Consider the following 18,903-nt stretch of genomic DNA (forward strand, 5'->3'; position numbering starts at 1 on the left):
GGTCTGCGCTTTGACTAGGCCATTGCAACACATTTACATAAATTTACATAATTTTCCCCTTAAACCACTCAAGTGTTGCTTTAGCAGTGTGTTTGGGGTCATTGTCCTGCTGGAAGGTGAACCTCCGTCCTAGCCTCAAATCACACACAGAGTGCTACAGGTTTTGCTCAAGAATATCCCTGTATTTAGCACCATCCATCTTTTCCTCTTGACCATCCATCTTTAATTCTGACCAGTTTCCCAGTCCCAACTGCTGAAAAACATCCCCACAGCATGATGCTGCCACCACCATGTTTTACGGTGTGGATGGTGTTCTTTGGGTGATGTGATGTGTTGGGTTTGCACCAGACATAGCGTTTTCTTTGATGGCCAAAAAGTTCAATTTTAGTCTCATCAGACCAGAGCACCTTCCTCCATACATTTTGGGAGTCTCCCACATGCCTTTTCACAAACTCAGAATGTGCCATTTTGTTTTTTGCTGAAAGTAATGGCTTTCTTCTGGTCACTCTGCCATAAAGCCCAACTCTATGGAGCGTACGGCTTATTGTGGTCCTATGTACAGATACTCCAGTCTCTGCTGTGGAACTCTGCAGCTCCTCCAGGGTTACCTTAGGTCTCTGTGCTGCCTCTCTGATTCACCGATCTTATGCTGACAGCCGCGATCGCGGCTTCGTTTATTTCCGGGTACCCGGGCGTCATAACATCGCGCCCGGGCCTCAGACGGTCATAGAGATGACTGGTGACCATCTGGTCACCAGTCATCTCTATCGTCCTCATCCGGCGCCGGACGATTCTTTCTCCGGGCCTCCGATGGCACGGGAGAGCCCGGAGAAGCACCGGATGGCGGCGGGACGTCCCCTCCCGTCGCCTATAAGAACGATCAAGCGGCGGAACTGCCGCTATGATCGTTCCTATCGTGCACAGAATCGCCGGCTGAAAAGAATGATATCTGAATGATGCAACTAGCTGCAGGCATCATTCAGATATCCCCCCTAAAAGTAGAGGACGTCATTTGACTATAGCCGGGTATTGAAGTGGTTAATGGGGCGTGGCAGGGGGTGTGTCCTATGCCTGCATACTTTTGCTAATAGGCGTCCCTCATTCCCATCTCAAAAAGTTGGGAGGTGTGCACACTTATTATTGAAGACCAGTTTAATATGCGTTACAACAATTTTAGATTTTAGGGGGTGTTCCCAAAAAATTAATAGATGGGGAATTATTTCCACAAGTTTACAGACCCTCTAAAAGAAAAGAAAACAAAAAAAGCTTTGCCTCCACTTCTTCATTATTAATGCATTTTTTTTTTTTTTTTTTTTACAGGATCGGATGGAGAACATTATTTTGCCAGAGGTTGTGGAGATAAGAGCATCTGTGGAAAATCAGGAGCGCTTGGTTTCCCAGAGGCAAAAAAATACAGATTTAGCGCCACCTGCTGTCAATCAGACTACTGCACACCGCCCACTCCTGTCTGTACGTATACAGCTCCATCAATGTCACATACCCAGAGTATGACTGGTGTGCATACCTCCCAACACTTTGAGATGGGAATGAGTGACACCTACTACCAAACGTATGTAGGCGTAGGACACGCCCCCCTGCCACACCCTCTTAAAGGAGAATTAACCAAAAAAAAAAAAACTAAATCCACAAGTGCTTTTTTTACCACTGCTATTCCTTTATATTGGCTTTTGAAATTTACAAATGCAGCAATTTAGAATTTTGATAAAAGGAGTAAAAAGCACTGGGAAACACTTTTTGAAAGATAAAAAGTGCATTTTATATACAACTATATAGATCAGACCAAAATGAGGGACAAATGAGGAGGGAAGAAGGACAGGGGGACATTGCTCCAAATCAGGGACAGTCCCTCAAAATTCTTTTCATGACATGTTTTCTTAACCACTTCAGCCCCGGAAGGTTTTACCCCCCCCCCTTCATGACCAGGCCATTTTTTGCGATACGGCACTGCGTTACTTTAACCACTTCAGCCCCTGGAAGAATTTACTCCCTTCCTGAACCAGAGCACTTTTTGCGATTCGGCACTGCGTGGCTTTAACTGACAAATTGCGCGGTCGTGCGACGTTGTATCCAAATAAAATGAAGGTTTCCCCCACAAATAGAGCTTTCTTTTGGTGGTATTTGATCGCCTCTGCGGTTTTTATTTTTTGCGCTATAAACAAAAAAAAGACAATTTTTAAAAAAAAAATTAAAAATTTTTTTTTACCTTCTGCTATAAAATATATCAAATAAAAAAAAAAAAAAGGGTAAAAAAAAATCCAATTTCTTCATCAATTTAGGCCAATATGTATTCTGCTACATGTTTTTTGGTAAAAAATAAAATAAAATCCCAATAGGCGTATATTGATTGGTTTGCGCAAAAGTTGTAGCGCCTACAAACTATGGGATATATAGTTTTTGGACTTATTTATTTAGTCTTGTGACTTCTATCAGTGTCTGGTTAAAGCTTGTAGGAGGAGTTTTCATTTTCCCCTGATTGTCCTATGAGGATGCAGGACCCCTGACCCTCTGTCTGGCCCTGTGCTGATCACATGCACTCTCCCAAAAAAAGAAAAAAAAAAAACTCTATCAATGCACACCAAACTGAGCATGTGCTCAAGGCTCTGTTCTATCAGCAGATAGATCGGGGACAGTAAAAGAAGGGGAGGGTCAGAGAAGACAGGATCGCACAGCCTTTTTACACAATGCAGATGATTAACCCCTTAGGTTCCACAGTGAGTATAACAAGCATGCTTCACTGCATATACAGACTGATTTTCCAGTTGTGAGTTTAGTAACACTTTAACAGTGGACAGTGCAGTCTCCACCCAGTCTGTTAGCTTTGATAAGGGAGGAGGGAGCAGGGGAGTGCCTTGCCATCCTAGGCTATGGGGATGTGTGTTTCTATTGATGTACACAGTGTATGGAGACACAATGGCCAGGGTTGTCGGGAAGAGGCCCTTGTCCTCATCAACATGGGGACAAGGTGCATTGGGGTGGGGCGGCTGCAGGGCACCCCCCCTCCTCCAAAGCACCCACCCCCCATGTTGAGGGCATGCGGCCTGGTATGGCTCAGGAGGGAGGGGTGCTCGCTCGTCCCCACCCCCTTTCCTGACCGACCGGGCTGCATGCTTGGATAAGGGTCTGGTATGGATTTTGGGGGGGACCTCTACGCCGTTTTTCGGCGTAGGGGGTTGCCCTTAAAATCCATACCAGGCCTAAGGGCCTGGTATGCCCCTGGAGGGGAACCCATGCCGGTTTTTTATTTAAAATTTGGCCTGGAGTCCCCCCTCATGATTCATACCAAACACAGTGCCTGGCATTGGCGGGGATCCAAGTCGGATCCCCACACCAGTGTGAACCCGGCTCACAAGGTGTCAATCTCGCCAATAAAAGTGGTGAGATTGACACAATATCAGACGAGAAGTTGACCAAAGGGGGGGTGGTAAAGAGCTGAAAAACCACGTGATTTGGTGAAAGTTGGCTGAAAAAGTTCTGCCGTGTGTATGCAATACAAACTTATGGCCAACGCCCTTTGTACAAAAATCCACGGGAAAGTTTGTACAAAGTCCGATCGTGTGTACGAGGCTTTATACTCTCTATTTAATGGATCAAGTTTATTCTTAATTCTTTTTTATAACTTCCTTTTATATGTATTTAAGCTCCTTTTTTTTATATGATTTTAGGCTCCATTCACACTAATGCGTTTTTTTTTATGCATTTTGCAGAAATGCATGGGAATTTTTTAACATGGGTTCCTATGGAACATGTTCACATCAATGCATTTTTGTTCCTCTGTATTTTTTGAAAGGATCGGGGACTTTTTTTCATGCAAAATGCAGCGTTTTGCATGTAAAAGAATTCAATGGACCCGCATCCAAAACGCAAGTACTGCGTTTTTAACGCGTTTTTGCCACGTTTTGCTTTTTTGTTTCTTTTTTTTTTTTTACACTGTATACAGTATAAAAAAAAAAACACTGTAAAAAAAAAAAAAAAAAAAAACACGCAAAAACACATGTTAAAAAATGCGGCAAGCACCGCAAAAAGCATTGCAGAAACGCTCAAAAGCAACACGCATAGATGTGAATCGAGCCTAAAAGGGATTGTATTATCAAATTGTTTCTCAATTCTCTAATCTTATGTACATGTCAATACTCTGTTATATTCTTTTTTTTATTGTAAATTTCACTAAACATTTTGAACAAGATTTTAGTGATTACTTTTAGGTATAGTTAACATTTTTATTTTTTTGTTATTCTAGTGCCACCTTTGAAATTCAATGAGAACGGTAAAACCTGCCCATTCTGTCTCTACAGATATGGCATTGACTGCGTTCATAGTGAGAATATGACTTGTACAGGGGATGAGAATATGTGTGCTTTATACAACTTAACAGAAAGAGGTAAAAATAAATGTAAAAAATAAATGTAAATGTATCAAAATGTTTTGTTTTTTAGGCAGCTATATAGGAAGTATTGCATCTAAATATTTTAAAGAAGTTTACCTTTTGGAACATGCCACGTTCCAGTAACTGCCACCTCTCCCCCCTCACTGACAGTGAGCGGACAATCTTCTCCCAGCGTCCTCTGTCACTATTTGAAAGTAATGTGGCCTGCGAGGCTCCACCCACACATCTGCATTATTCCTTCACAGTTTCCTGTGAATGACTACAATTACCATCATCCTTTGCGGCTGATGGATTGTATTTCTCTATGGACTGTGAGGTTGCTGATAAATGGCCTTGTAGTTCATTCACAAGCGGGACTGCTTTTAGAAACCACGACCCCCCATATGGACAACCTGACACGGGGGGGGGGCATACAGCCAGTGCTTCAGTTATGAATGAACACAGTGACTGATCGGTACGGATCACTCATTGTGTTCATTCAGGAAAGGAAATATATATATACACTGTATACCCTGTTTCCCCGAAAATAAGACCCAGCGTGATTGTCAGTGATGGCTGCAATATAAGCCCTACCCCCCAAATAAGCCCTACCCTGTTTCCCCGAAAATAAGCCCTACCCTGAAAATAAGACCTACAAGGACTTTAACTAGGGCTTATTTGGGGGGTAGGGCTTATATTGCTGCCATCACCGACAATCACGCTAGGTCTTATTTTTGGGGAAACAGGGTATATACAGTGCCTTGAAAAAGTATTCACACCCCTTGAGATTCTCCACATTTTGTCATATTTCAACCAAAAACGTAAATGTATTTTATTGGGATTTTATGTGATAGACCAACACAAAGTGGCACATAATTGTGAAGTGGAAGGAAAATGATAAATGGTTTTCAAACTTTTTTACAACTAAATACATGAAAAGTGTGGGGGGGGGGGGTACATTTGTATGGCGCCCCCCGGAGTCAATACTTTGTAGAACCCCCTTTCATTGCAATTACAGCTGCAAGTCTTTTTGGGGATGTCTCTACCAGCTTTGCACATCTAGTGAAATTTTTGCCCATTCTTCTTTACAAAATATCTCAAGCTCTGCAGATTGGATGGAGAGCGTCTGTGATCAGCAATTTTCAAGTCTTGCCACAGATTCTCAATTGGATTTAGGTCTGGACTGTGACTGGGCCATTCTAACACATGAATATGCTTTGATCTAAACCATTCCATTGTAGCTCTGGCTGTATGTTTAGGGTCGTTGTCCTGCTAGAAGGTGAACCTCCACCCCAGTCTCAAGTCTTCTGCAGACTTTAAAGCCGCGTACACACAAGTGGAATTTCTGCTGATGTTTGTCTTCAGATTTACCAAAACCATGTAGTACAAGGGCCTGCCTGATTGCATCTTCTCTCCCTACTTAACTCCTCTCTCATTCTCTTGCTCCCTTTTGACCCCCCCCCCCCCCCCATTTCTCTCTTCTTTTGCTCTTCTCTTTCTATCCCTTTTTCTTTCTCCCTACCCCCTTCTCTCGCGCTTTCCTCCCCCTCTCTCTGTTTTTCTCTTTCTCTCCTTTCCTCTAACTCCTTTCTCCTTCTCTCTATTCTTTGACTCCCCCCATCTCTGTCTCCTCTTCTCCTACATCGTCTCTCTCTTCCTACTTCTCCTCCGGTCTCTTCTTCTCTCCACCCAATGGTCCTCTCCCCTCTCCTTCTCCCTACCCCCACCCCATCCCTGTCTCTCCCACCCCCCCTCTTCTCTTTCATCTTTTATCTGTTTAACCAGCCATAGATGGATCGAATCTCAGCCAGTTCAGCAGGGACGAGATGAATTTCATCCCAACGATGGGCAGGCTGGTTGTACTGAAGTCAATCTGTTGATGGGCAGGCTGGTTGTACTGAAGTCAATCCATCTATGGGCAGGCTGGTTGTACTGAAGTCAATCCATTGATGGGCAGGCTGGTTGTACTGAAGTCAATCAGTCAATGGGCAGGCTGGTTGTACTGAAGTCAATCCATTGATGGGCAGGCTGGATGTACTGAAGTCAATCAGTCAATGGGCATGCTGGTTGTACTGAAGTTAATCCATTGATGGGCATGCTGGTTGTACTGAAGTTAATCCATCGATGGGCAGGCTGGTTGTACTGAAGTCATCCCATTGATGGGCAGGCTGGATGTACTGAAGTCAATCAGTCAATGGGCATGCTGGTTGTACTGAAGTTAATCCATTGATGGGCAGGCTGGTTGTACTGAAGTCAATCCATTGATGGGCAGGCTGGTTGTACTGAAGTCATCCCATTGATGGGCAGGCTGGATGTACTGAAGTCAATCAGTCAATGGGCAGGCTGGTTGTACTGAAGTTAATCCATTGATGGGCAGGCTGGTTGTATTGGAGGCAATCCATCAATGGTCAAGCTGGTTGTACTGAAGTCAATCTGTCAATGGGCTTCAGTACAACCAGCCTGTTGGATTCTTTCAAAATAGATTAAAGTGATTGTAAACCCTCACATATACCCAGTGACTGGCCTCAGGTGATACACAGAGATGAAACAAATCCTCCTACATGAGTTGTACCTGTTTTATCTGCAGCCATCTCTTCTCTATACCTGATCAAAGTGTAGAATATTTAAAGCTTGTCTGAGCTTTCAGAAAAAAGGGGACAGAGAGCTGAAATTACACTCTGCATAGCTCAGTAAGGAGTGGCCTGAGAGCTGATTGGAGGGAAGGGACACCCCCCCCTCCCCCTTCACAAGGCACACAGGAACAGAGCTGATGTGTCAGAAGAGACTCATGCAGATAGCAGAAGAAGGAGGCAGCAGACAGAAATGACACTCAGTGCTCTGGGCAGAGACAAGTACACACTATAGAAGGATATGCTTTGTTCATATTTCATGTCTGAGGTTTACAAACGCTTTAATGTAAAATGGCCATCCTTTATCTCCCTTTCTTTTTATATCCTCCACCCCCTTCCCTGTGCCTCTGGGGGACGATTCTTTGTATTACACAGAGACTCTTTACATGTGATTTGTTTTTCCTGTTTAGATAAGAGTTTATTTCTTTTATATTTCAGCTGGATCAGCTATAGACTCATCAGTATTGAGTGCTTGCGCTACGGAAGGTTTCTGTGACCAGGGATCCTGGAAGATGGAAGCCGGTGGAATTGAGATGGAAATATCCACTAAATGTGGAGCCAGCGCAGCATTATATTCTGCCTTAACGCTGCTGATATTGGCCACCGCCTCACTGATATCAAATGTCTTTTAGGTTCTTCCTCTTTTCATGATGTCAGATAGATGCTTGCTGAAAAATTAGATTAACCACTTCAATACCCACCCATAGTCATATGACGCCCGCAGGTGGGGTCTTCAGCTGCCCACCGGCATAAGGGGTGCGCGCGCGCCGCCACGTCAACGAGGAGCAGATGCGCATGCCTCAGCGGCCGTGATGTCCGCCAGGGCACCCGCAATCGCTCGTGACAGAGCAGGGGAGAGGAGTCAGATCGTATGTTCCTAGTATACAGCAACACCGATCGGTCTCCTCCCCCAGTCAGTCCCCTCCCCCCACCACAGTTAGAATCACTCCCTAGGTAACACATTTAACCCCTTGATCGCCCACTAGTGTTAACCCCTTCCCTGCCAGTGACATTTATACAGTAATCAGTGGCTATGAGGTCCTCAGCTTCCCGCCGGCATAAAGAGGGCGTGCGCCGCCACGTCGCCGAGGAGCAAATGCGCATGCCTAAGCAGCCGCGGTGTCCGCTGGGCACCCGCGATCACTCATGACAGAACAGGGGAGAGGAGACAGATCGTATGCTCCTAGTATATAGCAACACCGATCGGTCTCCTCCCCCAGTCAGCCCCCCCCCCACAGTTAGAATCACTCCCTAGGTAACACATTTAACCCCTTGATCACCCCCTAGTGTTAACCCCTTCCCTGCCAGTGACATCTATAGAGTAATCAGTAGCTATTTATAGCACTGATCACTCTATAAATATCACTGGTCCCAAAATAGTGTTAAAAGTGTCCGATCTGTCCGCTGCAATGTCACAGTCCCGATAAAAAAAAATCGCAGATCGCCACCATTACTAGTAAAAAAAAATAATAATAATAAAAATGCCATAAATCAATAACCTATTTCGTAGACGCTATAACTTTTGTGCAAACCAATCAATACACGCTTATTGCGATATTTTTTTTTTTTTACCAGAAATGTGTAGAAGAATACATATTGGCCTACACTGAAGAAATTATATATATATATATATATATATATATATATATATATATATATATATATATATACTTTTTTTTTAAATTGGGATATTTATTATAGCAAAAAAGTAAAAAAAAAAAATTATTTTTTTTTCAAAATTGTTGCTCTTTTTTCGTTTAAAAAATATAAAAACCGCAGAGGTGATCAAATACCGCCAAAAGAAAGCTCTATTTGTGGGAATATAATTATCAAAATTTCATTTGGGTACAAATAAAAAGTGAGAGCGCTGAAAGCTGAAAATTGGGCCTGGGCAGGAAGGGGGGTGAAAGTGCCCCGGCATTGAAGTGGTTAAAAATATGTGAAATGACTTGCGCATAGCATAAGATGGTCAGCGGACAGCAGCTAACATTACAAATTGACAAATTGAATAGATAAATAAATAAAAAAAAGTGCAGCGCTATTTAGCAAATAAATTATACTTTATATAATGAATATATCTATATGAATAGTGCAACATGTGACTTGATACACAGAAGATATACAATAAAAATCTTAATGAATGTGATCATACAAAACCAATAATAAAGTGCATCTGTGCCAAAACAAATGTACATCAATATGTGCAAATAAATGCGTGAAAACATTAAAGTGCATTAAACTGGTAATCACTGTGAAGTAAATACAGAAAGTAAACGCAATTAGAAATCCAAATCCATTTTTTTTTTTTTTTATTTTGATATGCGCGGACTTTCGTGTCCGTTTGTTATCGTATAGAATTGTGTACATATTAAACGAAAATCGGTAGTGCTGTTGACGGGCGACAAACGTTTTGCTGTTTGTCCCTCCTTTTTTTTTTTTTTGTTCGTTGGATCAGAATCGGCCGTGGAAAGTTGTGAACGCGCTAGTCGAAAATGGTACGATCGTTCCTATGGCGGAAATTAAAGATCTAGATGAGAGGTACTGACTGCCAAGGGGTGAGTGAGCTCACCATCCATCCCTGTTTGTGACTGAAGCCCCCCCTCTTCTCTCTCCTACCTCTGAGTGAGTACACTAAGGCAAATCGGGGTTCTCAGAGCACCCCTTACATCAGAGTTCCCCTTTACACCAGAGGCCACAGTGTCCCCCCTTACATCAGAGTCCTCTCCGTACATCAGAGTTCTCAGTGTTCCCCCTTAAATCAGGGTTCCCAGAGCATCCCTTATGTCAGAGTCCCCAGAGTTCTCCTTTACAGTGAATGGGAACTCTGCGAGTTTAGATGTAAAAGGGGAACTCTGTGGCCTCTGATGTAAAGGGGAACTCTTCTTATTAATATGATTAGAAATGTTATTTAAAGTGGTTGTAAACCCTTTACAACAAATTTAACCTACAGGTAAGCCTGGATTAAGGCTTACCTGTAGGTGCTTGAAATATCTTCCAGACCTGCACGGTCTAGGAGACATTTGCAAATCGCCGTACGGCGATTTCTTCTGCGCATGCGCCGGAGTTAGAAAGGGTGCGGAGTGACGTCACGCGCCGTCATGCTACTCCGGCCAGTCACAGAGCCGGAGTTCGCGGCCCCGGAAGGAAGAGGGGTGAAGAATGGACGCTCGCTACTAGCGAGGAAGACGGGGACATCGCGGGCTTCTCTTGCAGGCAAGTGACACATAATGGGCTAGTATGCGATGCATACTAGCCCATTATGCTTTACCTTTGCAGGGAAACAAAGAGGAAGTAACACCCATCAGGGTTTACTTCCTCTTTAATAGCAAAATATATGTATATTTTATGCTACAAAAAAAAATTGCTGTGTGCCACTAAAGTGTTCGGGTTTGACTTGGAAAAAAAGGTGGAAACCCTAACCAGGTGTGGACTGTTCGTTGCAATAGTTGGAGGTAATTGTGGACACAGTTATGCCGCGTGCAGACGATCAGACATTCCGACAACAAAATCCATGGATTTATTTCCGAAGGATGTCGGCTCAAACTTGTCTTGCATACACACGGTCACACAAATCTTGTCGGAAATTCCGATCGCCAAGAACGCAGTGACGTACAACACGTACGACGAGCCGAGAAAAAAAAATGAAGTTCAATAGCCAGTGCGGCTCTTCTGCTTGATTCCCGAGCATGCGTGGAACTTTTGTGCGTCGGAATTGTGCACACACGGTCGGAATTTACGACAACGGATTTCGTTGTCGGAAAATTTGAGATCTAGATCCCAAATTTTGTTTGTTGGAAATTCCGATTGGAAAATGTCCGATGGAGCCTACACACGGTCGGAATTTCCGACAACACGCTCCTAATCGAACATTCCCCTTCTGAAAACAGAAGAAAGTAAGTCTAAAAAAAAAAAAAAAAAAAAAAAACGAATGCCGGCATCACATCTAAGAACTGATAAGCTGCAATATAATAACTAAACAGGCAGTCGGGGGTTTCACTATCACAGTTCCTTGCCTGACTTCCTGGTAGTGATGCCAACTTCTCTGAACTTCTCTTGATTCAGGTGCTCAAGTGATCCCGCTGTATCAGGTCTTCTTTAACAAACATCTAAAGTAGATCTAAGAAATGCAGCTCATAGATCCCACCAATAGACCTCGGCATCCCCGTCCCCTCACACACACACACAACATCCCCCCCCCCCCACAAAAATAGCAGAGGGGGTGACCCATAGGGGATTGGTTTTGTATCACTGGCATTTTATATTGCTAAATGTCCCAATGTTAAAGCGATAATAAAACACACATGGTTTCATTTACATTGTCCCTTCTATTTCTGTATGTGGATGATGGCACTGTAATTATTTTAATAAATAAAATAAAAAAATCGATGAAATCCATGCATTCTATGCATTGAGATAAAAAAAACTTCTGTGTGCAGCAGCCCCTCTCAGCCCCTCTCAGCCCCCCCAATACATTACCCGATCCCGATCTTCCTCCAGCGATGTGCGCGAGTGCCTAGGCTGTCTGGGGCTCTCCCTCCTGATTGGCTGAGACACAGCAGTGGCGCCATTGGCTCCCGCTGCTGTCAAAGTCAATTAGCCAAACAGGAAAGAGAGAGGGGGTGGGGCCGAAGAGCGGCTGCGTGTGTCTGATTGGACCAGCGGAGCTGCGGCTCGGCTTGGGTGCCCCCATAGCAAGCTGCTTTCTGTGGGGGGGCACTCGACAAGAGGGAGGGGCCAGGAGAGTCCAAGAGGGACCCAAAAAGAGGGGGAGATGGGCTGCTCTGTGCAAAACCATTACTCAGAGCAGGTAAGTATAACATGTTTGTTATTTTTTTTTTTTAAAAAGACAAGACTTTAGTATCACTTTAAGTACAGGAGGAAATATGAACCAAAAGCTAATTTCAGGGACACGTATAAATCTCAAACTGTGCCAATCTCATGTTATTATTATACAGGATTGCGCAGCGCTTTACAACATGTATTGTGCAGTTACAATACAATAAAGGAAGAATCAGAGGGCCCTGCTCATTAGAGTTTACAATCTAATGCCGCGTACACACGATCGGAAATTCGGCCAGCAAAAGTCCGATGAGAGCTTTTGGTCGGAAAATGCGACCATGTGTATGCTCCATCGGACTTTTGCTAGCGGGAATTCCAGCCAGCAAAAGATTGAGAGCATGTTCTCAATTTTTCGGTCGGAAAAAGCTCCGAACTCGGAAATTCCAATTGTCTGTAGCAATTCCGACGCGCAAAATTCCTACACATGCTCGGAAACAATTCGACACATGCCCCGAAGCATTGAACTTCATTTTCTCGGCTCGTCGTACGTGTTGTACGTCACCGCGTTCTTGACGGTCGAAAGTTCAGGGAACTTTTGTGTGACCGTGTGTATGCAAGGCAAGCTTGAGCGGAATTTCGTCGTAAAAACCATCCAAGATTTTTCCGACGGAAATTCCGCTCGTGTGCGGCATAAGAGGATCAAGTGATACAAAAGGTAATAGCTGGGGGGGGGGGGGGGGGACGAGCTGATGAGGAAAATAAAAGTACAGTTGTTAGGTGGAGGCAGAATAGGCTTCTCTGAAGAGGAGGGTTTTCGGGGATCTTCTAAAAGCTAACAAACAGACTGGGAGATAATCGGACAGAGTGGGGTGAGGAGTTCCGTAGGATGGGAGAGGCTCTGGGGAAGTCCTGGAGTTGAGTATGGAAGGAGTTGACGAGGGAGCTAGAGAGTAGGAGGTCTTGGGAGGAAGAGAACAATTAGGTTGGTATTTTGAGACCAGGTTAGTGATGTAGCTGGGGGGCCAAATGGTGAATGGCTTTATAAGTTACTGTTAGTATTTTGATTTGTTGGGTGAGTGGAAGCCAATGGAGGGATTGGCAGAGAGGAGTAGCAGACACAGAACGGTTGGTAAGGGTTGATGAGTCTGGCAGCAGCATTCATGATGGACTGAGGGGGGGATAGCCTATGTAGAGGTAAGCCAATGGGAAGGGTTGCAGTAGTCGAGGCGAGTGATGACCAGCGAGTGAACTGGGAGCTTTGTGGTTAGGAAGAGACGTAGTTTGGAGAGGTTGAGGCGGCAAGCTTTGGACAGTGATTGGATGTGGGGCCTAAAGGAGAGTTCAGAGTCCAGGATAACACCTAGGACCTTGGCATGTGGGGACGTGTTGATGGTTGTGCCATCGATCTTGACAGAGAGATCAGGGGAAGGGGCACGTGGGGGAGGAAATATTATGAGCTCGGTTCTGGATACATTGAGTTTGAGGAAGTGATGTGACATCCAGACTGATATGTCTGTTAGTAGGTTAGTGATATGTGCAGGGCGCATGGGCGCCGCCCCCTCTAATCCATGCGCCTGGACCCTAATTTTTATGCAGGGCGCCAGGTGCATGGAAATGAATTTATTTTTTATTTTTTGGAAGCACATGATTAGAGTCTGAAGCTCTAATTGGCTTCAAAAAGGGTGGGGTTGGGGCACAGAGCACTGCACCCCCAAGCCCACCCAGTTGTGTGACAATAGCGAATTAATATTCACTATTGTCTTCCTGTTTCTCCTCCCGGCCAATCAGGAATTGGATCCTGAGATCCGATTGACCGAGAGGAGAAGCGACTGCATTGGCCAGGAGCAGAAGCAGGGAGGAAGAGACGCAGGGGGAAGGCACTGAGGAGGAGACGCAGGGGGAAGCCGCCGAAGCTGACCGGGACCTGGATGGGGCAAGTGGGGGGCTGGCGGAGGGACGGACAGACGGACAGATGGGCCAGCAGGGAGGGTAACCAAGAGACGTGGGGGGGGGGGGTGAGAGTTTTGACTAACTGACTGACCAACTAACGGGGGGGTGGCTGGGTGGTTTGATTGCTGACCCCCCCCCAATATGGAGCACCAGCCGACACTGGAATACGCCAGGAGACTGAAGGAGTGAGCTGAGGGGTAGAGAGATAAATTTGGGCGTCACCGGCATAGAGATGGTATTGGAAGCCATAGGAGGTTATCAACTGACCCAGGGAAGAGGTGTAGATGGAGAATAGGAGAGGTCCAAGAACAGAACCTTGGGGGACCCCGACAGAGAAAGGAAGAGGAGAGGAGGAAGTAGAAATGTAAGTACTGTAACGCTAAATGTGTGGTTGGATAAGTAGGAAGAGAAAAAGAGAAGAGTACCGTCACAGAGACCAAAGTCAGAGTTTTTTGAGTAGGAGGAGGGGATGGTCATCTGTATCAAAGGCAGCAGAGAGAGGATATCAAATGCTCTTATTTTTTAATTGAAGTTAATCATTAATCACCTTGGTATATATAAGCCCGTATCATTTCTGGTTGATCTTTGCCCATTAACTTCCGCCATGAATTCATACCTTGCAGTCATGTGCCTTATTTCAGGTCTTGTGACACAAGGTGAGTCTGTTTTGAATTAAATATATATTTATATATATTATATATATTAAAGGGTAAGTTCACCTTTTTAGAAAAAATTATACATGCACATCATGGACCCACCCTCGCAGTTCATTCAGAACTACAAGCCATCAAGTGGAGGTACTTGTAGTTCATTCATTCACCGGAAAATGTGAATGAATGACACGGCCGCGTGGGGCTGTTTTTGAATTGTGACCGCGGGTGCGGGAAGAAGACCCCCAACATAGGTGTGCGCAGCCCATTGTAATAGGGTGTGCACCCCAAAGCTTAAACATGCATGTGTGTGTATGTATATGGTGTATACGGGCATTGGATGGTATGAGTCAGTAGAGCTGTGGACGTGTCAGTAGAGCGTTGAATGTTGTCAAATGAACAGAGATTGGTGTCAGTAGGGCAGTGGATGATGTCTGCAGTTTTTTATATATATATTTTAATTTTTTAATTATTTATTACGATACTTGTTTTTCTGGGGGTCGGCAAGGAGGATTCACGGTCTACCCGTCACCTGCCCATGATTGACTGGCAAGCGTGATTGACAGGTTGTCCAGCCCTGGATTAGGGTGTGCCCAGGCACGCCCGGCACACCCTGTGCACACGCCTATGATCCCCTACCTGCTGTCGCACTGAGGGGGGATCGGGAGGACTGGCCTATCTGAGTAATAAAAATTCAACTTTTTTTGTTATAAAAGTAATGTAATTGTATTGTAATATTTTTTATTATAAAAGTAAAAGAGAGCAACATTCGGCCACATGGCTGTATCTAGGGGGGTGCTGGGGTAGGCCCCCTGTGCCAGATGTGACAGTGGAAGAGGGAGGGTTATCACACTTTATGTTATAATGACTAAGCCCCTCCCCTTCATGACATTGTCAAAAGGGGCAGGGCATCGGTGACCCCCCCTAAAAAAAAGTTCTGCGGACACACATGGCTGTGTCCCCCACATGGCTTCTCGTAAACTGCAAACAGGACTTCTTTTGGTTTTCTTTCACCAATGTCTTTCTTCTTGTCACTCTTCCATAAAAGGTCAGATTTGTGGAGAACATGACTAATAGTTGTCCTGTGGACAGATTCTCCCACCTGAGCTGTGGATCTCTGCAGCTCCTCCAGAGTTACCATGGACCTCTTGGCTCTTCTCTGATGAATGCTCTCCTTGCCCGGCCGGTCAGTTTAGGTGGACGGCCATGTCTTGGTAGGTTTGCAGTTGTGCCATACTCTTTCCATTTTCGTATGATGGATTGAACAGAGCTCCGTGAGATGTTCAAAGCTTGGGATATTTTTTTTATAACCTAACCCTGCTTTATACTTCTCCACAACTTTATCCCTGATGTGTTCCTTGGCCTTCATGGTGCTGTTTGTTCACTAAGGTTCACTAACAAACCTCTGAGGGCTTCACAGAACAGCTGTATTTATACTGAGATTAAATTACACACAGGTGGACTCTATTTACTAATTAGGGGACTTCTGAAGACAATTGGTTCCACTAGAGTTTAGTTAGGGGGTATCAGAGTAAAGGGGGCCGAAACAAATGCACACCACACTTTTTATAATAGAAATTACATGGGCCCAATGGCCTAAAAGTATACATGAGCAACATAACTAGAACAGTGGTTGGTCGAATTAACCATATGTAGTGAAAATTCAGAACAAAACTGTGATGTGAAGAGTACACTTTTCACATATTTATTTGTAAAAAAATTGGAAAACCATTTATCATTTTCCTTCCACTTCACAATTATGTGCCACTTTGTGTTGGTCTATCACATAAAATCCCAATAAAATACATTTACGTTTTTGGTTGTAACATTATTATTATTATTATAATAATACATGATTTATACATGATGTAACATGACAAAATGTGGAAAATTTCAATGGGTGTGAATACTTTTTCAAGGCACTGTATATATGAGGTGTGACAAATTATTTCCTGGAATAGACTGTAAAAGTTGCTCCCAACTTTGTGGGAACAGTTTGGGGACGGCCCCTTCCTGTTCCAACATGACTGCTCACCAGTGCACAAAGCAAGGTCCATAAAGACATGGATGAGCGAGTTTGGGGTGGAGGAACTTGACTGGCCTGCACAGAGTCCTGTCCTCAACCCAATAGAACACCTTTGGGATGAATTAAAGTGGAGACTGCGAGCCAGGCCTTCTCATCCAACATCAGTGCCTGACCTCACAAATGTGCTTCTGGAAGAATGGTCAAACATTCCCAAAAACACACTCCTAAACCTTGTGGACGGCCTTCCCAGAAGAGTTGAAGCTGTTATAGCTGCAAAGGGGGGGCCAACTCAATATTGAACCCTACAGACTAATGCCCCGTACACACGATCGGATTTTCCGATGGAAAATGTGTGATAGGTACTTGTTGACGGAATTTCCGACCGTGTGTGGGCTCCATCACACATTTTCCATCGGATTTTCCGACACACAAAGTTTGAGAGCAGGCTATAAAATTTTCCGACGACAAAATCCGTTGTTGGAATTTCTGATCGTGTGTACACAAATCCGACGCACAAAGTGCCACGCATGCTCAGAATAAATTAAGAGATGAAAGCTATTGGCTACTGCCCCGTTTATAGTCCCAACGTACGTGTTTTACGTCACCGCGTTTAGAACAATTGGATTTTCTGACAACTTTGTGTGTATGCAAGACAAGTTTGAGCCAACATCCGTCTGAAAAAATCCTAGGATTTTGTTGTCGGAATGTCCGAACAAAGTCCGACCGTGTGTACGGGGCAATAGACTGGGATATAAATAGGGAGAACCGCGCTAACACAAAAACAAAATAAAATAAGCAGCAGCATATAGTGCGATTACACTAAAGCCCCCCATTGACAACGTCAGATGATGACGAAACGCGTCTGGGAAGGTACGCACTGACGTCACCACGCTTTCGGAGTGAGAGAACGGGCTCCGTTTGTTTGCATGCCGGCCAGCTTTTTTTCGTATATACAACTTTGCTAACTTGAATGTAAGTGACTATTTGTTTTCTTTAATAAATATCTGGAGGATTTTATACTATGGCGAGTTCTTTTCTCCTTCTGGGTCATCCGGGTTTCTCGTGTTGAATGGTGATATGTGGACAACCTAAGGGAGCCTGGAGATTTACCCCCCATAGGAACACCGGGAGCGCCAGCAAGCTAAGAGGCCTTGGCTAGGCTAAAGCCACTTGCCCTTTTATGCTTGCCATCTGGTAAGCAGGCTCAACTACTAGGGTGGATTGTCACTACTGCTTAGAAGTGCACGGTGGTGGTGTTTTCACTTGAAAAGGATTTGGAGAAATCCACTTGATGTCATTTATATGGACTTTTATTAATTTTTAGCGCAGCTTTTAATAGACTGGGATGCCATTAAAGTTCATGTAAAGGCAGGTGTCCCAATACTTTTGACAATATAATGTATGTTATGGAGGAGAGGACAGGGGGAGGTCATTGTAGTCCTGTCCTAGGGTGACAACGCTGCTCATCCATAGATAGGGTAAAGATCAGCATTACCATAGGACAGAACGTGTGTTACTGGCAGGCTCACCAGGTGAACGTAAAGGAAAAAAACGCCAGAAAAAAGAAAACTACGGTCACATTTAGGGACTGGTAAACTGCGATATATAACACTTTTTGTTTTTTGGGTTTGGATACAACTAAACTGATGCTCCCAGAGGTTGTTACATTGGCTCTGGTCAGAAAAGGGTGAATCCTCCGAATGTCGGTAACAATGTATCTTCTCACATTGCAGGTTACGCCATCATCTGCACTAAGTGTGTGAACTCAGATCCCTCATGTACCGGTAACAACGTAACCTGCTCTTCAAACCTTGTTTGCATATCTGTATATCAATCTATATATCCAGGTCAGCTCCATGGAAAGACATTGTATGAGAATTTCTGATTTACTGTATTCTATTAAAAAAAAAAAAAAAAAAACTTAAAGGCTTAACTGAGCTTTTTCAATCTGTTAAATCAACCAGGTGCAGCAAAAACAAGAGGTTTTCATTGTCTTACAGATCCTTTTCTGTAGCAAGTAACTGCAGCCTTGAGTAGAACAGTCAACACTGTGCTTTGAAAAAGTATTCATACCCCTTGAAATTTTCCACATTTTGTCATGTTACAACCATCAATACTTTGTAGAACCTCCTTTCTCTGCAATTACAGCTGCAAGTCTTTTTGGGAATGTCTCTACCAGCTTTCCAATCTAGAGAGGGACATTTTTGCCCTTTCTTCTATGGACAACAGCTCAAGATCTGTCAGATTGGATGGAGAGCATCTGAACAGCAATTTTCAAGTCTTGCCACAGATTCTCAATTGGATTTAGGACTGGACTATTCCAACACATGAATATGCTTTGATCTAAACCATTCCATTGTAGCTCTGGCTGTATGTTTAGGGTCATTGTCCTGCTGGAAGGTGAACCTCCGGCCCAGTCTCAAGTCTTTTGCAGACTCTAACAGGTTTTCTTCTAATGCTACGTACACACGGTCGGACTTTCCG

The 18,903-nt window shown here is 44.2% G+C and overlaps 1 protein-coding gene across 1 annotated transcript in view; it reads left to right on the plus strand.

Moving 5' to 3' along the window:
• Positions 1–9,253, plus strand: part of LOC141110404 (phospholipase A2 inhibitor and Ly6/PLAUR domain-containing protein-like) — a 19,988-nt gene extending 10,735 nt beyond the window's left edge. Inside the window, exons 3-5 of the mRNA XM_073601740.1 lie at positions 1,321–1,470; positions 4,259–4,399; positions 7,453–9,253. Coding sequence (XP_073457841.1) covers positions 1,321–1,470; positions 4,259–4,399; positions 7,453–7,646 — 485 coding nt within the window. The 3' untranslated portion in view covers positions 7,647–9,253. The remainder of the gene's footprint in view (positions 1–1,320; positions 1,471–4,258; positions 4,400–7,452) is intronic.
• The last annotated feature ends 9,650 nt before the right edge of the window (positions 9,254–18,903 follow it).

This window comes from Aquarana catesbeiana, linkage group LG10 (assembly GCF_042186555.1).
Source record: "Aquarana catesbeiana isolate 2022-GZ linkage group LG10, ASM4218655v1, whole genome shotgun sequence".
Classification (NCBI taxonomy): domain Eukaryota; kingdom Metazoa; phylum Chordata; class Amphibia; order Anura; family Ranidae; genus Aquarana; species Aquarana catesbeiana.